At 36.1% G+C, this 27,176-nt stretch overlaps 2 protein-coding genes and 1 long non-coding RNA gene across 3 annotated transcripts; 1 reads left to right on the top strand and 2 right to left on the bottom strand.

Moving 5' to 3' along the window:
* Positions 1-466: 466 nt before the first annotated feature.
* Positions 467-5,735, bottom strand: LOC126801194 (phosphoenolpyruvate carboxylase). The gene is made up of 10 exons (XM_050528662.1): positions 5,250-5,735; positions 4,294-4,685; positions 4,099-4,183; positions 3,578-3,800; positions 3,345-3,448; positions 3,173-3,260; positions 2,703-2,857; positions 1,580-2,578; positions 1,090-1,476; positions 467-949 (listed from the first exon to the last, which is right to left on the bottom strand). Exons 1-10 carry the CDS (start codon positions 5,415-5,417, stop codon positions 665-667), a joined length of 2,886 nt encoding a protein of 961 aa, XP_050384619.1. The 5' UTR covers positions 5,418-5,735; the 3' UTR covers positions 467-664.
* An 11,982-nt stretch (positions 5,736-17,717) lies between these two features.
* LOC126801214 (uncharacterized) lies at positions 17,718-18,691 on the top strand. Its single transcript, XR_007672768.1, has 3 exons — positions 17,718-17,867; positions 18,108-18,192; positions 18,418-18,691. It is a non-coding gene; the product is annotated as an uncharacterized LOC126801214 (long non-coding RNA).
* An 832-nt stretch (positions 18,692-19,523) lies between these two features.
* LOC126797025 (uncharacterized) lies at positions 19,524-25,105 on the bottom strand. Its single transcript, XM_050523716.1, has 7 exons — positions 24,939-25,105; positions 24,511-24,619; positions 24,175-24,305; positions 23,473-23,514; positions 20,354-20,390; positions 20,105-20,230; positions 19,524-19,544 (listed from the first exon to the last, which is right to left on the bottom strand). The coding sequence occupies exons 1-7, from the start codon at positions 25,103-25,105 to the stop codon at positions 19,524-19,526; spliced, it is 633 nt and encodes a 210-aa protein (XP_050379673.1).
* Between the last annotated feature and the right edge of the window lie 2,071 nt (positions 25,106-27,176).

Consider the following 27,176-nt stretch of genomic DNA (forward strand, 5'->3'; position numbering starts at 1 on the left):
TTTCTCAGTAGAAGATGAAGGTGGAATATCGATCATCATATCTTACAGATTATTTCTGCACATAAAAATTGCAATAAGATAGATTTAATCAACTTTTTTTTATCAAAGATTTAATCAACTTAAGTACCAAGGACCAGTAATATCACTAGACAAGTTCTCCTTTTTCATGGTATTGCCCACGACGATTCGACGAAGAGTTCACCTTTTTTTTAATCACTAGCACTTTTCCTTTTCCTTTGGAGTTTGGCAATTTCCCTTTGGATTTCAAGGATAGTTTGGTGCTGCCTCGCATAAGAAGCAATCAAGCTGTTGGTTAGTTCATCTTCATCTTGAATCCTACTTTTGTAACTTGTGTTCCTTACTTAATGATCCCTTTTTTTTTTTCAAAACTGAATACTATGCTCATTAATCAAGGCCAAATATCATTGCTGGACATGACGAGGTGAAGTATTGTGTTGAGATGAACTGAGATTGTAACTGTTGATTTCTGAACTGAGATTGCAACTGTGACATCTGAATTTAACTTATTACACAAACAAAAAATCATTTGCATTTAACTTATTACAACAGTATTTATTAGATGGAAGTTCAAGACACTACTGATAAACAGACAGCAAACGATACAAAGACCTGACCTGTACCACAAACGACTAGAACTGGTGCTTCAACCAGTGTTCTGCATCCCAGCAGCAATACCCTTCATGGTCAAAATAAGTGTGTCCTCCAGCCCTGGAGCATATTCGCTTGTTGGATTAAGATTGATGAGCTCCGCTGCTGGTTTGCTTGCTGGTTCCTTTGACGCCCTTATTTGATCAAGGTAGTTGGGGTCACGGATCTGCTTCAGTGTGTAGGCTTGGCACACATTAAGTGTTGTAATATAAGAGTCACGAAGAAGAAGTCTCTGCCTCAAGTAAGGATCTCCCTCCAGAAGATCTCTGTGCCCAGCAACCTAAAAAAGCATATAGATAAGATTGGTAGCTTCAAACATATGTATGTAGAGAGCATTTCATCAGTTATAAGAAAAATATTATTCCTCCAAAAAAAATGCAGTCTAAGGTAAATTTTCAACTCATGAATGGTTTCAAATACCTGGAGTAGGAGGCGTTTAGTATCTTCATAGTTGGTCCTCAGTCGCTCTCCAAACGACCAAAGGTCTTCTGACACCAGAAGCTTGTCATAAAGAGCTGCAATACCAGGGTCTCCCTTGGCAAACACCATCTCAATTAAATCAATGGTGACTCTGAAGAAAGGCCACTGATTATACATCTCCCGAAGCATCTGAAGATTCTTTGCATCCTTCTCTATGACTTGCTTAAATGCTGCTCCAAAACCAAGCCACACAGGCAAATGAAATCTTGTCTGGGTCCATGCAAAGATCCATGGGATTGCTCGTAGTGATTCAATGCCTCCACTTGGCTTTCGTTTCGATGGACGACTCCCAATGTTCATCCGACCATATTCCATCTCTGGTGTTGCCTGCATCATCCAGAGAACAAGTCAGATATGAAGGACTTTACAAGAAAATGATAATATGTACCTCTTAATGGGTTGATCAGGCTTGATGAACAGGGCTACTTACCAGGCGAAAGTATTCAACAAAACGAGGTTCCTTGAAAACTATTGAACGGTATTCTTCTGTAGCAACAACTGCCATCTCATCCATAAGCGCACGCCATTCTGGCTTTGGCGAAACTGGAGGATTCATGCCGTGCTCTAGTGTAGCTGCTGTGAAACGCTGGAGTGTTCTAAAACACAAGTGCTCCTCTCCAAATGATTGTTCAATAACTTCACCTTGCACTGTCACACGCAGCGAACCATGAATTGTCTCAGGTGGCTGAGACAATATAGCAAGATGAGTGGGCCCCCCTCCTCTTCCAACTGTTCCACCTCGGCCATGAAACATGGTAAGCTTTACTCCATATTCTTTTGCAACCTTTATGAGCTCTTCTTGAGCCTTGTATAGCTGCCATGCTGCAGATAGACGGCCAGCATCCTTTCCTGAATCTGAGTACCCAATCATGACTTCTTGCTTTCCATTGATCCGGTTTTTGTACCAATCTATAGAGAAGAGGCGAGCAACAGCAGCAGGAGCAGCCTCTAAATCAGCAAGTTTCTCAAACAACGGGACAACCCTTAGTGGGTTTTTCACATGGCATTCACGTTGTAAAAGCTCAACAGCAAGTACATCTGATGGGGCTGTTGCCATTGATATAATATAGGCACCAAAATTGTCTGAGGGAAGTTCTGAAATTACTTTGAATGTGTCTAATACATCAGCGATTTCTTCGGTTTTGGGAACATCAGTGCCAAAAAGAGGGCGCTTTCCACTGAGCTCGGACAACAGCCATTCTTGCCTTTGTTTCTCAGGCCATTCACGATAAGACCCAATGCCCAGGTGTTTTGTGATCGCATCAATGACATCAGTGTGCCTGTCAGATTCTTGCCGTATGTCTAGTCTCACTAGAGAAAGGCCGAAAGTAGAAACTTGCCTTAAGAAATCAAGCAGGCTACCGTCAGCAATTGGCTTGTCACCACAGGAACACAGTGATTGGTAACACAGTTCAAGAGGTTCCAAGAACTACAAATGAGCAAAACTATCAGCTCTGAGGGTAAACTGAAAATATCTTGAAAATGGATAGACTCTAGCAATGATTATTATTTTTATTTAAAAAGATTACAAAGAAAACCATGCTCGGAATTACCTGTTCAACATTAGTAAAAGTTAAGTCCTCAGGAATGTCAGAGGTTCCATTGGATAAAAGTTGGCGTGCACGTTCACGTGTATAGTAGAGCTTGTCTCTCACACCACCAAGAATAACACGATAAGGCTCATTTGGAGGAATTTGTTTCCAAAACTCTGACATCAAAGAACAATGAGTAATCCCCCTCAAAAAAAAAGAAAAAAAAAAGAACAATGATTAACAAAATACTTGAACTGAAGGACAGATCACAAAATATAATAATCCACAGCAATGATAGTAGAACACCAGAGTTATTCACCAATGTCATGAACAGTGATGTTAAAGAAAGCTATAGTGAGCTGAAACCTTCATAAGGAACAAATGAGAGAGAGCTAAAATGATTTAAGTAATAGTCATAGATTTATAGTTATCCTGAAACTTCGAAAAGTTCCTTGTATATATAATAACAGAAACACAAAATCATTGCATACCTATGTAATGCTTTGCATCCTTCCTTGAAGATCTGCGAAGTTCATGAGCACGAGCAAGAAGCTCTTCATTGCAGCGCCACATAGATAACTGTGGGAAAGAAACTAATATAAGAAAATGAAGAGGGAATAGCATATTTAAAATACAGTGAAGATCATGACTATTAATTCACACCTCAAACATAAGATCTTCTATCTGGGAGAAATACAAGTTAGCAGCCATCATTCTAGCCAATAAGCATACATCCCGTGTAACTTCTGGAGTGACCCTGGGATTTCCTGCAGTCCGCATCAGAGAGATTATAAGCCACATAAACCACGATGTAATCATGCTTCTAGAGAACAGGGGAGAGAGATGTCATAGTGGTGAAAACGGCACTGCATAAGGACAGGGTAACAGGAGCATACCATCACGATCCCCACCCATCCAAGAAGAAAATTGAATGAGAGGAGCATTGTAAGGAAGACGTTCATTTATCCCAATGTTCTTCAAGGCAGTGTCCACTCGGCGTAAAAATTTTGGTACACCTTTCCAAATCGTCTCGTGAAAGTAGCTCATTCCTGCCCTCATTTCATCTTGAGGGGTTGGAGGAGTCCTTCGGATTTCGTCAGTACGGAATGCAGCTTGAATCTAAATTAGATAAATAAATATTATTCATCAAATTTGGATAAAAATTTATTCCTGCAGATCCCGTCAGGGTATACTGGAGTAACTGAACCGCCTATTAATATTTGAGAGAGGGAAGGCAAGAGGGGTTGGGATGTTGGTAATGGCAGCTATCATACAAATTAAATCAGCATAGGTCAATGGACTTAAAATTTATATTCAAATTTGTGCAAGACTCTATGAAACAGCATATACCGATCGAGTACATAGTATCAATAAAATGGCACTCAGTCAAACTCAATCAATTTGTCATTCATCATACCTCCCTTTGTAGAGCCTCATCTAGTTCTTGCTTATCATCAGGTGTGATATCTTTGGCATATAACTGCGTCAAACAATTTCTCACCCTGGAAAGGACAAAATAACAAAATAAAGAAATACTATGTCAATAACACAGCCATCAACACATCAGAGTAGGTCGGCTACATAAGATAAGCAAACCAGATGGAGAATGAACCTTGCATGCTTTTGAAGCAAAGATCTACGAACAGACTGAGTAGGATGTGCAGTTAGAACCAAGTCTACAGTCTGATTCTTCAATTCATCAAAAACTTCTTGTGGTGACTTCTTCAGTTGCCCCACAAGCTTTTTGAAAGTTTCTTCAATATCCGACTCTGTTGTAGCATTTGCTTCATCAACAAAATCTCCCTTCTTCAACTTTATCCTTCTTCGATATGCAATCTGAACTTCTTCGGCCAAATTGGCCAAGTTAAGCATGTGGGAAAAAGATTTGGCAACAACAATGGAATCCCCAGGATCCAAACTTGTAAACACCTTTCCAAGTTCCTCCAACTTTTTAGGGTCCTGCTTTCCTTCATATTCTGCGGATAGCTCATACAAATCTTGGACCTATAGCAAATTAGATCCCAAAGTTCAATAAATACATCTATCATCAATTCATCATATATGCTCACTTAATAAGCCCCAATCCTAAAAACGCCATTGTAGCACCTGACAGCCCAAAACCGTTTAAGTGAAATGTCATAGACAAACAAATTCATTACTATTTTCTCTGTTAATCAATAATAAGTCAAAACCTCGTCCTCTTTACAACTCTGAGCAGTACAAAGGAATGACATTTGGAGGTTTTTTCAATGCAATTAACAATAAAGAATGACAGCTGAATTACAAACAAAAAGGCATGATGCTTTACAAGATACTCCCAAGTTTTAAACAAGCATTATAGTTAGTGAACAAACAAAGCGATAACATCAAGGTTTGGTACCAGAAGAACAAAACATAAAACAGTAGAGCATACATAACAAACACAAAACAACAACTAACACTCGATCAAAACTAACACGGTAACTATCACAAAGTGAACTGACTGAACTCCATAAGCAGTCAATGGTAATTCAACCTAAATAAACAACTAATCAAAGCAGAGAAAAGAAGGGACTTGAAATTCAATACCGTTTCTCTGAGATCCTCCCCATGTAAATCCTGAAGAATATCAAGGAAGCGATCCAACAACAAAGCGTCATATTCAATGAGTTTGTCATCCTCAGACACCTTCCCTGGTGCCAACAGCCTCAGCTGTGCATCAATTGAAGCCATCTTCTCCAAGTTCCTCGCTGCCATGGTTACCTTGTCTCTCTCTGCCTTTACGGGTTTCTGGGTTACTCTGTATTTGACTTTTTTTAACCAGCACAGAACTGCATGGCAATGAATCAAAACCCAGAAATCCTCACGGAAAACAGAGTAGAGCAAACGGGTATTCAGATGAAGTAAAGTAGAAACGGTATTGAAGTAGAGCACAAACTCAGTGAAGAGAAGGAGGGGCGATATATAATGGGGAAAAAGAAAGAGGAGAAGAAAGAGTGAGGCGAAGCAAGCGAAACCCGTGAGGACCCAGGTGAAGAGAAACGGGTAGCTTATGATCGGTGCACGAGAAAGTACAGAGGATTAGAGATGGAGGGTTTTGATCACGGAAGGGTCAGACAGAAGAGAAGTGAGACTGTTGTGTGTGTCTGTGTGGTTGGTTGGTGATGAAAAGCAGGACTCTTTTTCTGTGTTGGACTTGAATTTATAGAGAAATAGAAGAGAAAGAGCCATTTTACAAGTAAAGTGGGTAACTCGGACCCGAGCCTTAAATTTATCAATTTATGATTTTACATTTTCACAACGAAACACTTTCCAATTTCTTTTACAAAATACACTCAAAATCGGAACTGTATAGTGCAAATTAGAATTATTGTAACAAAAAAAATTGAATTAAATATTTTTTAAAATGATAAAAAAACTGAAATTTAATGTATCGGTCTCATCATGAAAGAATCATATGCGATATAATCATATAAAATATAAAATAATGAAAAATCAAGTTTTGCTCAAACAACTCCTAATAACAACAAACTCTACAAAATGAATGTGTAACCTGACTATCTATGAAACCGTATTTTTTCCATCATGACGTGAAACGTTTACCAGAAACACTAGATAACACCTATATATATGATCAAAGAAACCAAGAGAAAGGCAAATTGTAGCTACATGAAGGGTGCACAATTTTGGAGAGCGGGTAACAAATTCACCTCGCATCACAAACAAACTCACCGTAAGGAGATAAGAGTACATGATCCACGCGACCATATTAGTATATTCTCAAGAAATACGAGCTACAATAAACACCTTACGATCCCAATAACTTTCTATACCAAGCATAGAGTGTTCTCCCTTTTGTCCCAAACTCCCAATAACCATCATACCAATTGGAATACCAATAATATGCTCCACATTACTCTACTTTGATTTTCATGTTTGAAGAAGTGAAAGAGATGATCGATGAGAGGACATGCTAAGTACATGATCGACCAGCTACTCTCCTAAGATGCTAATCTGGTAGAACATTGAATAATAGCTAGTCAATCTGTGTTTGTTAGTGGTAGCCAAACATGATTTATAACGACCCACGAATTTACAAGGGATGTCGTTTTAAATGAGTTTATGCCCGTTAAACTAATTTCAATACTACTATAATATGGAGCAAATCTAGTTTTATATGTGTGGCCGACAAGAATCACATTAATTTAATATTGAATGTGGCATGTTGCAAAACCTCTATCGGCCACACATATAATGTGGTTTTTGCTCCATATTACCGTAGTGCAATAACATATCTAATTTTCAAAAAGAATCGTGGTGTGCATATATAAGTCCTCTTAAACTAAAGTGCAGTGTCCGATGAGTATATTCCTCAGATCTCACACCTATAGGATCAATTATATCTGTAATCAGTGTTCTAAATATCGGATATATCGGCCGATATATCGGCGATATATCGCCGATATTTAGAAAACGATACGATATCGCCATATCGGTTGACTATATCGGTCAACGGTCAAATATCGGTCAAATCCCGATATATCGGTCAAATATCGGTCAAACTCCGATATATCGGTCAAATATCGGTCAAACTTTGAATTTTTTTATTATTTTCTCAATTTTTGTTTAATTTTTTAATATTTATTTCCCTTTTTTTTTTGAAAAACTTTTTTTTTTCATTTTTTCATATATATTTTAAATATATATGATGAATTTTAAGTCTAAATAATCATTCTTAAATGCCTATTTTTATTATTAGATGTCGTTCGTGTACTTTAATTGTCATTAAATCAAGTATTTATTTTCTTTAATTTACTTAGTAGCGTTTTTTTAGTTTATTTGATACATATTGAAGTATAATTTTATAAATTTTATTGAAAATAAGCAAATCCGATAAAACCGATATATCCCCCAATATATCGTTTTATCTCTCGACCGATACGATACCAAAAACGATATTTAGACCATTGTCTGTAATTGACTGATTGTGTAGTTGTAGGGAATGGTACTTTGTACCAACAATGCTCAAGATAAAGAAAAGTAAACAAAAAATATCTAAACGTAAGTTAAGTGGAAGAAGTTAGATATAGAATATGCCCAAGTATATGCGAACAAGAAATTAATTTTGTTTGGAGTGTAAGAAGATGGTTGATGTTACTCGAAATATCCCATTGGGAAAGGAATCACTTTTGAGCAAGGTATAATAAGATGATTGTTTTCCTTTGCCCAATTGGTGGAAATAAAGCCTAAAATGGACAATATTAAATTATATCCCCACCTTATGCTTAAAAAGTTAAAATGGACAATTATTCCCACTTTGTTTGGATAGTTACTATAATATGTACACCAACTTAACCATCGATTAATATAATACTAGCTGTGAGGGCGTCTCTTGAGGCTGTGTTGTAATTATTTGTTGTATTGTAGTAATTGTACCATAAAAATAAAAAATAAAAATCTACTTCACCGGGTCTCATAATAGAAATAGTCAAGATATTTAACCTTAAATTTGATTAGTGATCACCGTGACGATTTAGTTTTATTTTTTTAATCATAAATGTAAGTAGAAGAAAACTTGAGTAACTTAGATGATAATTTCTTTCCTCATATCGATTGATTTAAGATTATCATGAATTTGAAATTAGGGCATCCAAAAATATGGGCATCTTATTTTTGTAATTAAAAAGACCACCTCTTCAATATTTGTGATGCCATCTAGTTAGTCGGTATAGATTATATCTCACACACTTTTGATTAGGTGAGCTAAAGAAATGAACCAGGGGTCATATGCATTGTCTCCAACTTCCTGAAATAAATGAAATATTACATCCAAAAAAGAAATCAGCAACTAAAATGTGAGTCATAATCAAAAAGAAACTTTCTCGATCATCAAATTCCTTTCTTGTTCCATTTGGAAATGGAAAGAAGCCATCTACATTTTCATATTTTGCCCTTAGGATTATGTCAAGAGGCATTTTCTCGTCAATTTATTAAAATTTGGATTTTCTGTGATGCAATCATAAAAGTTGATTGCTAGGTTTTTTTAGTTTCTTTCCTCTTGTTCTATGGTTCATAAGACCCAATGTACCACACAAAAATATACATGAATAAATAAACAATTATAAAGGCTGATATTATTTCTGTAATTTAGTTATCCACAACAAAAGATATAAAGTACGTACATAAGTTGTCTGAAGGAAAATTTAAACAAAAAATAGTAATGAAAACGAATTATTGATCAAAAGAAATTTATCCGTGTACAATACACATAATATAAGCAGAGTCTCAGCTCATAAGCTCATTAGGTGGATTTGATTCAACTTATCTGATACGCAGGTGGATGTATAGCCATTCGTTTTCAAAGTTAAACCTGTGGCTGTCCGTACAACTAGAACAAGTGATAAGAAACCTGTGGATCTGGAATAGTCAACAGTCAACACAACACCATACCCATGCATGCAGACTCCATCACCCAGAAGCCTCCTCTCCTTGCTTCTTCTCTTCTCGTACGTCGATTCCTAGCTTAGTCAAATTTACATCAAATATACTAGAAAAATTAACATTGTTTTTATACTCTTCAATCTCTCATTAAGTTAACGTCTTTTATTTTGATCAAATATATATATTGCTTGTTGTTTTAAGCAACATGCAACAAGATCGAGTACATTTAAAAGGAAAAAAAAACAATGGATATACCTCGATCACCTTCTCGTATCAAAATGAACTTTAGTGTGTATTTGAATGATATATAAAATCTGCGACTTCAGGGTTCATAGTTGAAAAGGATCACCCGCACCAACTAGCCTCAACCAAAAATATTGCTAAAGTATGTCAGTACTATAGCTAATGTATATGTAGCATTGTGTGGCTAATGTTTTGAATGCATAAATAAGGTATGGTCTTTGAGTTTTAGCTGCTTGCCTGCTTCCAATATATATTGTTGGCTCTAAGAAAGGACAAGTAGAAGGAGCTAGCTATAGCTAGATTCTAATTATAATCAATCGACCGCGACTAACGGTTGTACGTCTTGAGCCTCAATTTGTAGAAACTCATTGCCAGGAAATTAATAGCTTTAAGGTCATGCATTACCTTTAAGAATAAAACATGTTAATTAATAGCTATTTTTCTAGCAGATTTGGTTACTGATAGACTTGGACAATCGTCGCACCATACTGTGGCTAGGTGGAATGGTGCTACTAATTTCAGATGTTCATGCTATTTACTTTAATTTATTTGATTTAGCTTAGGCTGTACCAAAGGAATTTCTACCCATTTCCTCTGAAATTACGTACATATACATGCAGTATCTTAGCTTTGCATACTCATCCATCCATCCAATATTGAAGTTATAACTATAGGTAGAGAAGTAGGACTTGTTATGCTTATTAAGTAATCGAAATATCATTTGTCTGATGCAGTTGCATGCTGGTGGTACAGTCATCAAAATCAAATTACTAACATCAGCAAAACCACTTGCTGCATAATTTATAATCTTATATTTAGTGGGAATTCGTACAATTACTATTCACTACTGAGTGCAAGGTCAATTTTGCCCTCAGATCTGCATTGAGTAATGTCACATGTACCCCTGATTGCGCCAGAAGAGGATGTGAGGACTGAATTTTCTTTAATACTTTACTTTGTTTGGATACTGAGAAATGGGTGGTACTTGGAGAATGGATTAAAGCACATAATTCATTTGCTATAAGCTCGAGAACTAAGAATCAACAATGACACATCAATTTAAGTACTCTTCCCCATTTTAGGCATTGAATGTTCTCTTCAAACAAACAAAGAACATATCATGTAAAAGTAAAAGACTAAATCCTTCATTAACTGTTTTTCCAATGCTTTGTTAGAGAGCTAAAAGACTGTTTGTATATACAATATATACCTTTTCTTTTTTTATTGTTTGTTGGCTTTGGTACATTTGGTGTAAAATTGACCTATACATTTTCTAGTAAGATTTTAGAATTAATATGTGTGTCTCATACCGAAAAGGTCAAGCCAATAATCCACTCTTTTTTACTTATTTTTTTCTTTTCCTAATGCAGTTTTACAGTTTCAAAAGCAACAATGACTTTGCTTCAGGATCTTGATCGTTGCATCGCAAGCTATTGATCTGTTAGTTCAGTTCGTCTACTGGATTTTAAGAACGAAATGTTCAATTCATAGAGCGCACAAAGCTAAAAAGCACATCATGTAAATACTTTCTTTGAACTGCTTGTCTTTGTTATAAATATATATGATTAGAGTTACATTTACATTTTACAGTTGCACATGTATTTGTAGTAAGGTAACTAAGGTTGTTACGTAGTTTGCTATCGTTTTTTTTTCTGATTCGCATAAGTTTTTTATCCCATGTGTTTATTTGATGTTTTTATTTTCTCTGAATTGCGCATTGATACTTTCGTATACTCCTATATTCTATTCTCTTATATTTTTATATTTTTACTAACAAATTTAACAACAATTTTAAATTCTTTTCTTTTGCTCATAGTCAATCTGGCAGTCAGCTGAGGCAGACACTAGGCCAAAATGTTAAATAAACAATAGTTTGTAGACAATGCACGGCAAAAAAAAAACTATTGTCTAAAAACTCAGACAATGGTATCAAAATAAGCATTGTTTGAAATTTGAGTCCAGACAGTGGTTTTATAAGTATCATTGTTAGATCTCATGTAAGACAATGTTTTATATCTTGCCTCAAAACACAATGCACATATTTATGCTAAAAACAATGGTTGTGTAACTGGATATTGTCTGTACCCAAATTGAGGACAATTGTTTTTCTTCTTGTCCAAAACATTGCATGAACTGTTTCAGACAATATATGTTTTACGATAGTTGGATGAGAGGTTTTGATGCATTGTAGGAAGAAATGACGAACAATGATTTTTTTAACTAATAAGGCATTATCGTCTTTGTGCATTGGTATATAAATCGAAGTTTGGGGTTACGGTTCTCACTAAATTCACCAACACTCACTCTCTCTCTCTCTCTCTCTCTCTCTCTCTCTCTCTCTCTCTCTCTCTCTCTCTCTCTCTCTCTCTCTCTCTCTCTCTCTCTCTCTCTCTCTCTCTCTCTCTCTCTCTCTCCTGATTTCCCTTCATCCTCTAACCCTAAATCCAACCCAAACCACCTTCCCATCATAGGCTCCTCCACCGCCCCACCGCCCCATGCTCCGGCCTCTACTCAAATCAAAACAACAATAGCCTCCCCCAACTCCTCAAACGCTCCTCTGCACTCCTCGACCATATACTACACTTCTCCGACCCCGAAGTCATTGCTGCCATGAGTCGGGACGTTTCCCATACCCGCTCCATCCCCATTGCCTTCGACCGCCGCCCTATCACGAGGCCGTCAACACCACTAAGGTCAAGCTCACCGACATCAACTCCACTCTCTTCAAGAAGGTCGAGGACCTCGTTCTCCCCCCCCCCCCCACCCGTCGAGGACCCCGTCCACTTTGATCCATCTAATTTTGTTATCACATATCTATCTCTGATTTTTTTTGGGTGTGGCTTTTAGCGTTCTGAATTTTAGGTTTCAATTTGCTTTTGGTTTTAGGGTTTTGAATTCATATTAATTATTCGATTTGGGGTATTTGATATTGGATGAATACTGATTGGTAGGGCGTAAGGGGAGGAAGATAAGAGTATTACTAATACTCATTGCATCTTCTGAGGGTAAGTGTTAGTTTAAGATTTAGTCATTGTGTATGGCTTATGAGTTTCTTATAATACATTTATTACTCATGTATCATGTACTTGTTAAATCAAACATTATGTTCTCATAGTTTTAATTTGATTACATGAAAGAAAAGTGGTAGTTACACCATTAAAATTATCATGGAGGACTCTACCATACATGGAGTTCATATTTGAACTTAAAGAGCTGAGTATCTCTCTCTCCCTCTAGTCTCATTTGTAATTATTTGTGTTATGATGTTCTGTTATACTTCTATAAATATGAATATGGATTTACTTGCCTAGTATGAAGTTTTCTAAATAAATTGGCTTTCATCAATTCCACATGATGTGTATGTCTGCAATACGAATACAAGATTGAGCTAAGGTAGTCAAAGAATAAAATAATTGAGCATTCTCTAGCATGCTTGTTGCTGCATATTTTTTTGATACTAAATATTTTAGTGAGTATCATGTCTTTTCCTTTCCATACTTGGTATAGTCCATCATATTACCTATCTTTTAAGCCCAAAAGCAGCACCACTAAGGTAGCCTGCCGCACTTGGAACCTTTAGTCGTGGTGAACCTGTAACTTGAACTGTGTCATCTAAATGAGGTAGCCTCCCACTGAATTATGGTAGGCATTTAAAATCTAAGCTAGAATTTATGTCATTCATTGCAAACGGTAAGCAACTTAAGATACTAATTACAATATTGTTCAGCTTCTACCACACAAGTGAAAATATATACATTGGTATATTGAGACTAGTCCATTTATTGATGAAGGCACAAGAGATTTATTGAAAGTCAAATATACTTTGATGAAGCTAATTAGGGAAGAATATTTCAGAGTCTGATTTCCTCATTCTTGCTAATAATTCTATTGTTCTTTTCATATTTGGTCATATGAAGATAAACGATTTTGGCGTACTCTTTTGAGGTCACACTTTTTGTTGCATGTCACTTTATTTCAACAAGAAACCATACCTTGTCTTTCAGGGGATGACGTATATATCATGGTACACATGTTATGATTTTTCTTTATACTTACTCTTATGCTCATGGTTTATATAATATAAGTAGATTGCTAACTTAGATATGTATTATAAATTGAACAATTGTCATTTGCACATTAGTTGTGAGACTACAACTTTGGTTTTTGTAATATTAGGTTCAAATGATGGACTACAAAGACAACTGAAAATCACTTTACATAGGCAAATAACTCAGGTACTTGCTGTAGGAGGAAAAAAATGTCTATTAACTCCATACAATTAGCTGAGAAATCTGAGTACGTGTTGATCAAGTGTAGTTAATTTCATAGATGACTTTGATCTGGAGTGGTTTCTTCTAGTAAACTATGCAACTTGTTTCAGTTTTAGGGGCGCAGCTGCTTTTCAAAAGTGCATAGGGAGTTTTGGTAGAATAGGTGTTGTGTTGGCTCATGTTCTTCAAAAGCCTTTACAGATCTGATCCATTCACCATCAAGGACAACGAGGTTTGTACATTCCCCTATAAATTCTAAAACTAGTGTACCATGTTTTGTACGTTCTGGGTTCTTTACTCTAATTGTTGAACTGTGTGTGCCATATCGACATATCTAATTTGGTACTATTCATTCAATGTGATTTGGTTGAACTGTGGTCTTTGCTTCATTGAATTATATATTTGTGCAAATAAATAAGCATGGTATATGAAAGCTGTTGAAACCCTTCTTACACCAGTCCTAATAGTCTTCACTACATTCAAAAGTATGCAACACTCAAAAAGAAATGACAACAAGACCATGAACAATAAATATGTCTAACTATTTTATTTTCCAATTAACATAAGAGATTAATTAACATGCACGACATGTATCATCTTAAAAGTTTAAACCAGAAATTATACAGTCCCTATATTTTAAATTTGATGTTTATGTAACTAACTTTTTCTAACCCTTGATTTGATTATTCTTAATTGTATGATTAGTATACTCTATCAATTTTTTAAATCCATATCATAGTAATATTTTAGTCTATCATATAAATAGCATTGTATCTTTTGTTCATTAGATTTTTTTATATTTTTCTTCAGGTACATCTTGTTCTTGCAAGGCGTGTGGTAGCTCTGGCATAAAGAAAGGAACAAAGAAATTAAAGGTTATTTTTGGCTAGTGGAGCATATGATAGTATTTTGGGAGGTTTCCTAGTATTATTTAGTTATTGAAGTTTTTTCTCTTCAATGTACATAGACAATTTGATAAAGAGTAGGTTGAGATATACGAGACAAAAGGCTTATCCTTATCATTTGATTAAGTTGTGGAAGTGAGAATATTCTTCTTTTGAAATTGATTAAGTTATGTTAAAGAAATTGTTGGTATTGGTAATTGCATGGAACAAATGACAATTCAAATGAAAAAAAAGCAATTCAATTTTACTGAATTTGGCTATTGATGAATGATAAACAATAGTTTCTCACAAAACCGATAGTGAAAAATATTGTCTGATAAAACCATAGACAATAGTTAAAATAAAATAGACCATTGATTAAATTGACTAAAAATCATTGTCTGAGATAGATTATACACAATAGGAAAATTGGAAAAGTATCATTGTTAAATAGATTATTATAAAATGCTTGTTTATTAAAAAATATTGTCTCTTCTAGTGTTCAAACAATGATTCTCTTAACCATGTTCATTGTTTGAGTTGATATCAGACAATGTTGTGCATTGTATGAACCATGTAACATATAATTGTTTAATAGACAATAGTACACCCATACATCAGACAATGGGCAAAAACCATTGTTAACCTTGATTTTTGACCTAGTGAGATCAATAAAACTAGATATATCAGATATTTCGAATGAACAAATATATAGAATACATTAAACTTATTTCAAGAACATTATTATATGAAGTTGTGCACGAATGATTTCAACAATTCGTACATTATATTAAACTTATTCCAGTTAAAGATTTTGAGCAAATATGGTATTACAGTTCAACATTTACATTTACATTACACGACAAGTAATAAGTCCCACAACCACTTAAATAGAAATAAAAGAAAACACATGTTCATGTAGAAAATACAGGTTCATTTTCATTTATGATGAGATCTGATTTATGAGATGATGTTTTTCAAGTAGATTTTTTTAAATGAATATAATTTTGTATATTTTCAGTATTGGTAAACCTTCGCTGCGGCAGCGCGCGGTCATTTTGTCTAGTGCATCAAATTAACTAATTAACCTAGTATTCCTTCGTAAAGAAAAAACTCATTAACGTAGTAACTATGGGCGCCTGCGGTTTTGTTTCCAATAACGTCAGAGTTGATCATATATATGCATATATGGGAGTTATGATCAAGATCCCCTGTTTATTTTGAACAATAGGTCCCTTTTAATTAACTAGCTTAGTCAATAGCGGACTCATCTATGTAGCACGGACACGGACACGAGTGTCCGTATTGGACACGATTCGATACGTAGACACGGCATATAAATTTTTTTTGGACACGGACACGTGGTGGACACGTCAATTAAAATTATTTTAATATATATATATATATATTTATTTATTAAAAAAATAATTTAAAAATTTGAAAGTATTTAGATGTGTATATATATTAAAGTGTGCATAAATATAACAAAAACTGAATCTGTTGGAATGGTTGAGGATTTGTTGGATCATTTGGATGACCAAGGTTCGAATCTCACCACAAACATTTATATTTTTATCATGAGTTTCTCTCCTTATATATATTAAAGTGTGCATAAATATAACAAAAATTGAATCTGTTGGAATGGTTGAGGAGTTGTTGGGTGCCTTGGATGACCAAGGTTCGATTCTCACCATAAGCACTTTCACTTTTATTATGAGTTGGTGCGTGTCCGCGTGTCCGATTCCGACACTCGCGTGTCCGGACCGTGTCCAAATTGAGTTCGCGTGTCCAAACGTGTCTGAGCGTGTCCGTGTCCGTGTCAGACACGCAATACGGACCCTTGGCCGCGTGTCCGTGCTTCATAGGGACTCATGCATGCATATGCGAATACTTACAAAATTAAAATGTACATGCAGTTAACTTATTTTAATTTTTAGGGTTCCAGGTCTGTGATCATCCTTTGATTCTCTTCTGAACTAAATTTGGTGGATCTATATGACAACCCACCCAATTTCCACCTTAGCTAGTCGATTTGCTCCACTGATATACATAAGAGTTAATGCGTGATTTTATCGAAACCCCTAGCTAGCTCTTTGATTATGTAAAAATTTCTAAGCTAGCTTACTAAATATCTCGGGCCCTTCCTGTTCAATATTTGAGACTAATTTTCTTACACCGTACCACCATGGGATTGATGGAAAACGATATGACGTGAGGTTAATACAAGAAAAGATTGAAAAATCGCTCATCAGTAATCAAGGACTACTGTTACAACTTTAGTACGCATGGGCTTGAGCCATAGCTACGCAAGGCACACACATTTTTTAGTATTGAAGTAAGGCAGATTAGTGGCTGGCATTAACCTCGCTAGACAATTGGTTGGCTTGATATTAGCCTCGCTAGCATAGTTATTAACTTTGCTAGCACGAGACGGATGCAAGCATAATAGACTCGGAAGCATGGCTAGATATTAGTCTCGCTAGTAGATTCGTAGGTAGATGGGAAGTTAGAGGTATTAGTGTGTGGAAGAAGCCCAACGAGTCCACGACTTTACAACAGCACTGCGTCACTGAGTGGTGACATGGAATATTCAGATTTGATGTAGGAGGTTTGTAGTGCAGAGCAGGCCTGCCGCATTGAAGGAATCTAAAACTTCTTCATGGACAAGAAGGGATTGGGTCGTTGTACGTTGAGATAGTCTTGGATCATCGATTGTTTTTTTTTTTGACAATGAGATCATCGATTGTTCTTCAATCCTAGAAGCGACACATCTAAGCAATTTGGTGGTACACCTCCACCAACCTGCATCGGTGGCTTACGCAGCATGGGCAGCTACAATGCAAGCAATCAGGGTTGCGTTTGCCTAAGAATTACAAAGTATTAATCTGTTGGCAAGCAGAAGCGGAGGCACGTAGGAGCCTACTGGTTCTTGTGCACCAGTAAGCATTTATGTATCTTCTTCTTTGACATAGGACATAAATGATGGTTTGCTCACTTGATGTAGTCAGGTGTTCGAAATATCGGATATATCAGCCGATATATCGCTGATATTTCGAATCTGATAGGCTAAGTGCATATCATCTGAAATTATCGGGTCAACCCGATATTTGACCCAAAAATCCGATATATCGGGTCAAAAGCCGATATTGACCTGGTTAAAATATAAAAAAACAAAAGTCTTTTTCTCGCTGTATTCAACCATTTCGATCTGAGAACAAAAAAGATGCGGCCCTGCAAACTGAAGAAAGAAGACGATTGAAAGAGAAGACCATCTTCTCAAAAGAACTGAAGAAGATCAGAAGAACTGAAGAAGGATTTGGCTTATGCGTAAGTAGAGTAGTAGGAGTCAATATCAAAGGTTGGAACAGGTAAAAACCCTTCTGCCCCTTCTAGGTCTTGCGATGGATTGTTAGATGCCTCTTGTAAATTGTAATTAAAATAATAAGTTTAGTTGTGAATTGGGTTCAGTTGGGATTTGGATTAAGTTCTAGTTTTTATTGTAATTCATTCTCGATTTGGGTTTATAAGTTTATGTGATTCTGGGTTTGATTATTTGAGAATTGAGTTGAATTTTCTGTTGTAATTGTGGTTAATTAATTTGAATGCAGGTTTCCGTCTTGTGGATTAGAGACTATAGAGGCTAGCTAGAAGGCTAGAAGGATTACTTGATTGATTTGAATGCTAACTGTAATAGTAAGTCACCTCTATGCTTGCGTTTCTTATATTTGTTCTTGTTGGGAATTTTTTTTTTGTAATTAATTAGTAATATGAATTATAGAAGGATTAGAAGCAAACGAGTAACTGTAAAATAATTTAACAGTAAATCTGAATGATATTATAAGACTGGTCTCTTGTTCTATGCTTAGTTGTTTACTGAATTACAGCTAAAGTTGAATGCATATGCATAATGTATTGCAGGATTGAATTTGTGATGGCTCATAGTGTTGGTACTAGTTCTTCAAGAGTTTCTAATACAACAAGAACTACTCTAACGACAAATACCCCAACACAAGAAAGTTATGAAATACTATGGAGACTGGCTTTGTCGGATGTTGGTTGAGAATATGGATTTTGTGAGGATCATAATGAGAGAAATGTGGTTACTTACACATTGTGTAACAAAAGAGATAATATTGTGGAATAACTCGATTAAAAGAGCAAATAGCCAATGTATCCAATGTATTTTGAAGTATAAGTTTTATTTTCTTAAGTTTATATAGTACCTTTTGAAGTATAGATTTATAAATATAATAAAATTAATTAAAAATTAACAAATCTGATAAATTCGATATATGCCGATATATCATTTTCCCCAAAACCGATACGATTCTGATAAACGATTGGTTGTAGTGGGTGAGTCTCAGAGTGCTTATATCCATTTTCGTATGTCTTCAGTACGTTCAAGCCTTCCTGGTAGCATTATTACTTTTTTCTTCTATTTTTTCTTTACTTTTCAACTCATGTCTCTATTTTTTTCTTTTCAATTTATTCTTCTTTTAATTAACTTTTTTTCAATATTGGTGAGTAAATTTATATATTGAAGATCATACAATTTATGTGTCTTCACCACAAGAAAAAAACCCATTTACAACATAAAAATACACGCCTTTAAAAACCACGTAGTAAAATGACATTTTCAATTACAATGTGCATTTATGCGCCATAAATTATTACTTACAACACGTTTTGCACACCATAGATGATTTTTTACGACTTGTTTTGAACACTATAAATTACCATTTATGGCGCACTATGCATGCCGTAAATGTCTTTCTGATTAAAAAAAACATTTAAATTAAAAGATCTCAATTCATAGCCCGTAAACATAGCAAAATTAAGAGTAGAACAAATAAAGAAAACCTTCTTATAGTTTATTATTCCACTAATGATATAATTATTTCAAATGTAAGGGTACTTATATAAAACAATACCGACTTAGTACTAATCAATCTATAAAAAGACCATGTACCGAAGCCCACAGTGGCATAGGCTGGCATTGTAAAGCTTTCTCCCTGAGCTAAACCCTAAAGACGACCAAGTTCATCCTGTACATAGCATGGCATAAAGAAATTAGAGGGTTCTTTGACACAAGCCTTAAGTGTTATTAGCTAAATCCTTGGATTGAATTAAACAAATTTGATCAAGTAATGTATCTACTATACAGTTATAAGATCGTCTGCATACTATTTGATCTTTTCCTTTTCATTTACTTTTTCTCTACAAAAAAAAACTAATTCACAGTGCAAATGCAACATTTCACATGCATAATGTCTGTACATGATAAGACGAGCAGCAAAACACCACAAGATTTAACAGAGTTCAGTGATACAACCAATTAACGGAAATTTGTATCATGAATTCATGATGGCAGAAAATAGTTTAGAGAACTTACATCCTGAAAAAAAATCTGACAAAGAAATCGACATAGAAGCGGCGCCCAAAGTAGCATAATCAACTTCCTTTAAAGTACTATCAATAAACTCTGGGGTCTCCAAGGTGCAATGCTCATCCAGTAACAGTACTAGCCTTACACTCAACTTAAAAACTAATAGGTCTATTTGTAAACAATTAATATAGCAAAAGAAAACAAGATGAGAACTCCTACCCAGTGAAGATGGTAGTGAAGATGGTGGAGAAGCCATTCACTGAGACACAAGCCTTGAAGCAAGAATTGTGTCATAGGTTCCAATAACTTGCTAGTCAACTTTTCCCGCTTCTCCAATTGATCTCCCTGATACATACAGAAATTGGTTGACACTCAAAATCCTAAAATACATCCAACCACAAATTCACATAACAAAAAATAGTTTCTACACGTTAAATCAGAGTCAAGTCATATCAAACCAGTCACAACCTTTCCATGATTAGACTGTTGAAGTAGAGCCTGAAAGTACTTTGTGTTGAAAATGGTGAACTGAACTTGGCAAAATGTTCTAAGTGTTTCATTCAGTTGAAGATTACAAGAACAAAAGAGAACTTAAATAACAAGAAAAAAGTTGTTAACCTACTGTGTACAGTACAAAGTTGAAACTAGATTTATACAAACCAAGGAAACCAGAAATTAAGGAATAGTAGTTGATTGAGTGACAAACAACCAGGAATTGAGGAGAGAAAATCTGCAAAATTGATCTTGCATTAAATACTGTAGGAAGAGCTTCAAACGACACCAAATGAAGGAAACGACCACCAACTTGAGCAAATGACATCCTTCGCCTTCACCTTCACCATTCGCCAGAGAGAGCAGGTATGCTTGCAGCCCTGCACCAAGCACAGCTACACTTGCAGGCTGCAGTTCCACTTGCAACTCTGCCTGCACAGCCTCTACAGCCTTTCTTCCCTGCAGCACTCTGCAGCCATGGCTTCACCGCCAATATTTCAACACACCACCACGATACTTCCAATACTCCCCCTCAAGCGTAGGCGAGAGAGAAGCGACAGCCAAGCTTGCCACTATTTCTAATATTGTCAAACTCCATGAAATATGACATGTGGTGGAGTTGAAAGAGATGAAATATGGGGTAAGTTAAGAAAATTTCATAAGCCTATGATATGATAGGGGTTTGAAATATGAAATGGAATATGGAATGAAACCATATTTATCATGAACTTGAAATATTAAATGAAAATATTTCAATATGAAGGCTATGAACCTATGATATGGTATGAAACATGAAGAGATGAAGGCTAATGAAGTTATGAATGGATGGATGGGTAGGTTTATGAATTTCAGAGGAAGGTCCAATGAGGGAGGTACTAGTATAAAATGCAATGAGAATAAAGAACAGCTGAGAATTACTTGAATGTTGATTAGATTTCTATATGAACCATGATCAGCAAGCTTTGGTATCAAATCTATCTCACGTCAGTTATGCCATGATGCTCAATCACTAAAGAAAGAAGTCTGATGTGCAAACCCTGAAGCTATACCATCATTAGAATATAAGATGACAATGATCAATGACAAAATAGATACTCCATGATCCAACAAGAACACAGCCCCTGATACATATACACTGAAAATTAGATCATGATTTTCTCATAGCTTGCACGCCCTCGATCTGATCTTGAAACCCAACTCAAATATTCAAAACATTTGAACTTCGGCAGTTCTCCACAATTGTTATAAACCTTTGCTGAAAATGAAGATAACTGATCATGCTATCTAGCAGAGGACACCCTCTAACCATCTCAAACAAGCCTTCAACATCAACACATGATGATACATTCCACCACGAAAGTGACTTTAGAGCAAAGCATCACCTATTCACCTAGCAACTACTGACATGCCAACACATCAAAGAGTTCCAAGACACCACATCTCTCACAAGCATTTTATCAAACACCTTCATGACACATCCCAGATCACCACAACTCCCATATATATGAATCAAAACATTGGAAACATAGAGATACGATTCGAACCCGAGTTTCAAAGCACAAGCTTGAGCCTTTTGGCCACATACAATATCCAAAAAAAAAACTCGAGCACAGGCGTTGAGAATGAATATGAAGGTCAAATTGTTCCCCACAAACCTTGCTTGGTTGAAGATGAATCTTTGTGCAGGTAGGTTTTGATGAGGTGGGCATGAAGCTCTCACTGGTCCGAGATGATTCCGGATTAAATGCGAATCCGGGTTAATGAATAAAGGAGAACACAAGATTCTAGAATGGCAGTTGAGATATGACCCAACAATAGCAGCCACATCAGTAATCGGCTCCCCCTGAAGCCAAATTGGGATATGACCCAAGCATGCTTCTCTTAGGCATTCTGTCGAACAGGTGATGGGCGCATGGTTGCTTCGTTGCAAATGAAACAACAACAACAATTTCAATGCCCCAGGGATTTCGATGGAAGCCCAAAATCACAAAAAAGTAATCAACCAACACCAAGCTCAACTGAGAGAGAGAAACGCAGCGGAGAAATAAACATGGACTGAGCAGCCGAGCTTGACTGTGAATGAAACAGAAGGTGTTGAAATCAAGATTTGCGGTCAGTTGGGAGAAGATCCGATGAAAACTCCGACGAATGACGACTTCCTGATGCATAGAGCCGAGGTGGGCGGATCGGAGATGATTTGAATCGAGACCCAAACACACTCTTGAAAAACAACACCAAACGTGATGGCCATAAGACAAATCCTCTTGTTCTCACTTTCATGAAACTGAAAAAGACTCTGATATTCCAACATCGGATATGATGAGGTTGCAGAAGTACCTCTAAACCGATCTCCCCTCTAAAATGAGATGAGGAAATCAGATCTTGACGACAACAAATCTCTTCAAAATGGAAGAAGAGATAATAAATTGGCCAAGAAGAAATGAAATGAGGAGTTATGAACTCAAACAGATGTCTCTCCTAATGATAGAAGAATAAATCAGATGATGAGATTTCTCCTCCAAAATGAAGGATGAAGAAATCGATCAAGAAACAGAGTAAAAGAGACAGGCCATGAAACCTGCTCTGATACCATGTTGAAAATGGTGAACTGAACTTGGCAAAATGTTCTAAGTGTTTCATTCAGTTGAAGATTACAAGAACAAAAGAGAACTTAAATAACAAGAAAAAAGTTGTTAACCTACTGTGTACAGTACAAAGTTGAAACTAGATTTATACAAACCAAGGAAACCAGAAATTAAGGAATAGTAGTTGATTGAGTGACAAACAACCAGGAATTGAGGAGAGAAAATCTGCAAAATTGATCTTGCATTAAATACTGTAGGAAGAGCTTCAAACGACACCAAATGAAGGAAACGACCACCAACTTGAGCAAATGACATCCTTCGCCTTCACCTTCACCATTCGCCAGAGAGAGCAGGTATGCTTGCAGCCCTGCACCAAGCACAGCTACACTTGCAGGCTGCAGTTCCACTTGCAACTCTGCCTGCACAGCCTCTACAGCCTTTCTTCCCTGCAGCACTCTGCAGCCATGGCTTCACCGCCAATATTTCAACACACCACCACGATACTTCCAATACTTTGACTGTTTAATCCTCCCAATGTCAATATCTCCATTTGTGCTGAAAACAAAAGAAAATATTCAGGGAAAAAAAAAAGGTAAGAGGATTTGCCAATTATACATACAATCTAGTTTCAATTGAAGACACATGGTGACACAAGAGACTCATTCAACCAACCAATAACACCGTCAATTTAAAAATTGAAGAATAAAGCACAAACACGGACTAAATCAACACCAGTCCCCTCCCGTTGACTCAACTCCACAATAAAAGTCTATAGAGATTTAGTTAGCTTCACTGAAGGTGTTAAAAATTTAGCCTAACTACAGAGATAGCAGAACTGAAATTTAAAAAATTGAAACTGAAAAACTGAAACGAATATCTATACTCAAATCATATTATTAACGGGGTTCTATATATGTACCTTTAGCTTAATGCAAGAGTCAAATACTGGCTTCAAGGTCATTAAGAAAGTGTATGACAAATCAAGCACAATCAAATTTGGGAGCCAGCACAAACAATAAAGTCCATCAGAATTAACAGAGGGACAAGAAGCAACTGTTGCAGATAAGCAATCATCCCTAAGCTGGCTGCATTGTGCAGAATAAATTAAAGCTTTATTTTCATAGTCACAGTGAGAAGATTGAAAGGTAACATGTAGACGAACATAACCTGCAAAATGAAGTTAAGGAAGTGCAATTTGTAGACGAACATAACCTGTAAAATGAAGCATCCAGAGATGTTGAGAGTGGACAAATAATTGATGCTTCAGACAATACAACACATCCCTTCAACTCAAGCAGCACCATATTGGGACATATTCCCAAATTTAGTGCCCTAAGACCAACCTGAAGAAAAGGGATAAGAAAAGAATTCAGTTCTTATTAGCTGCTCAATGGAAGAATTAACATCCAGTAGGAAGAGTGCAATAAATAACTAAAATTTCATTAAGATATGTTTTTATAGCTATGTAACAGGGACAAATGTAGAACTCAAGCATTGAAGGAACTTATGAACTTATAAACGTTTTATACCACAATCATTACCACTTACTAGAAAGAATGCTACACTTTCAAGATGATCACAACCATCACAAAGTACTTTTTCACTTGCTAGACAGCTTTGCTGTACACGCAACCTGCATTTGTAATAGCATCTCAACCTGCACCTTCAAGATGTTCAAATGATTAGCATCTCAACCTGCATTTGTAATAGGGATTTGATACGAATCGACAGTCACAAAAAGTGCCATGACAGGACTTATGCCCTCAATATGAAATTGCAGTCCAGCTTTTGATTCATCGAAAAATCAAACTTAAATTGATCCAATTACTCCATAAATTCATCAATAATTCACAGTTATGTTCAATATGTAGCAATAAAAGATCAAGTATATGAAAGGAAATGGAGGAGTGAAAGCACAAACAGCTAGGGTTCGAATCAAAATCGAAGCTTCCAGAGGGGAAGAGAAACAAGCGTACCGATCAGAATCAGGAATCAGCGAGCGACGAGCCTCACCGAGTTTGGAGATGGCTTCGCGGCGAATAGGACTGACGAAAGCACGGTCGAGTTGAGAGTGAGACTGTGAGTCGAGAAAGCCGAAGAGACGAAGACTGAAGATCTGAGCGGAGGAGAAATATAACAACATGTATGCCGCATGTTTACGAACTCGTATCGATAAGTTTTACGACTTTAACGAAATAAGTTTTTTGAGAAACTCAACGAGTAATAAGTCAACTTTTTTACCCCATTATAACGTTTCTGAGTAATTATTCGCTCGAACACTTTTATTTCATCATCATTCTATATAATTGGACCACCACAAAATAATAATCTCCGAAAAAAGTACTTAAAGATTAATTAGTAATTTCGGGATATGATTAATAAATGATACTTAGAGGTTTTAATTTGTGAGTGTCCTAAATGCAATGATCTAAAAATCACTTATCGGCATTGTATCGGTTAAAAAAAACGATATATCGAAATATATCATATTTATTGGATTTGCTAATTTTCAATTAAATTTAATATAGCTATGAATTTTACTACAAACAAGTACCACATAAAAATGCACAAATAGTTTTAAATAATAAAAAGAAGTATCTAAATAAGGATTGAGGTAGACGGCACTGCTTTAGCTTCACATATAAAGTTGGAGGTTTCGCTTGATGTTTTTGTCTTCCCTGATTAAGGTTTCGGCGTTCGAATATGAATATGAAGTTTTTGCATTCTAAGAAAATGAAGTTTTTAACTGATTTGATGCGCAACTTGTCTCAATTCTAAGTTTAGATATTTTTCTTTCTTTGCAAAGTAAAACGCTAACATTATTTTTTGAAATAAAAAAAGTCTAATGTATTGGGTCAAAAATCGGGTTGACCTGATATATCGGATTTTTATCATAAAATTAGCGTTGACTGATAACTTGACAGGATATAGGGAATATCGTATCGTTTTCTTAATTTTTCTGATATTTCAGGAATATATCGAGATATTTAGAACATAGCCTAAATGATACTTCATCGTTTAGTTTATTGAGCGAATCTCAATTTTATCCCAACTATAGTCTATATTCCTTTTCGGGATGTACGCCATGAAAATCTAGAGAGAAAATAAGGAAATTGAGCTCATATATTTCTGTGCGTAATAAAAGTTAGTTACGGAATGAGAGCCTCAGCCTATATATACAAAGAGATGAAGGAATAAGATGAAGCCACGTGACCTTACTCTAACTAATGCTGCACTAAACAGATTATAGTTAATTAACCACAATTACAACCGAACATAGTGTTAATACCCGGAACTCATCAAACTGTTACATAAGAAGTTGTGTTGTGTGGGACAAAGACCTTTGGTGAAGACATCAGCAAGTTACTCCCGTGAAGAAACAAATTGGCCTTAACATGGGCACATCGCTACTGATAAAAAAGCGGCCGGCAACCCTTTAAGGCTTTAATTTCAACCCAGGTCCAGACGAAATCAAGTGGCACTTGCATAATGTTGGAGAATCCGTCATAGACATTTCCCAAATCGTAGCTTGCTGAAATCCTCATGGTCTGTTCTTCTTAATTCTAATCAGATCACGTTCATTGGTGAACGTGAACAAGAAGCCTGTCATCACGGGCCACCTCCAGCGGCATGAAATGAGTCGAAGACCATGGCTTTTGGCCTTTTGCGGTGTTCAGTCTTCCCACCACATAAAACCGAGGTGCAAGGAACCCATTCTCCGGACACCAGAGATTATATTCCATGCACCAGCTCCTCTTCTTTGCTAAGAGAAAGCTTCGATGCCCAGCGCGAAATATGGATGCCACAGAAGGCATAGATAGTACTACCAGAGTCCATTAGTCCATAGAGCTGGCCACTCAGCCACATGAACTCCAAATAACCCTAACCCTAGATGAAACCCCCTAGAGAGACAATGTATAGGAAGATCGAGAGCCGTTGCTTGAAGTTTAGTGTAGATTATATGTGTGAGTTTTATCTTAAAATAGGGCTTTCATTTTAGAATTTTATCTAATTTTCTTTATAATCATGCTCAGTCAGAATTGAAATATCGAGATGCATACAGCTATAGCCGGCTCTATATAAAGGAATGAATATTGCTAATTAATAATTGTAGTTGAAAGTTGGTGGAGGGGAAGAGGAACGCGTACGAACTATAAAAGATGAACAAAGTTGAAGAAGACAGCCTCATAATCCATTCCATTATGGCAAATTTA

This window comes from Argentina anserina, chromosome 6, assembly GCF_933775445.1.
Source record: "Argentina anserina chromosome 6, drPotAnse1.1, whole genome shotgun sequence".
NCBI lineage: Eukaryota > Viridiplantae > Streptophyta > Magnoliopsida > Rosales > Rosaceae > Argentina > Argentina anserina.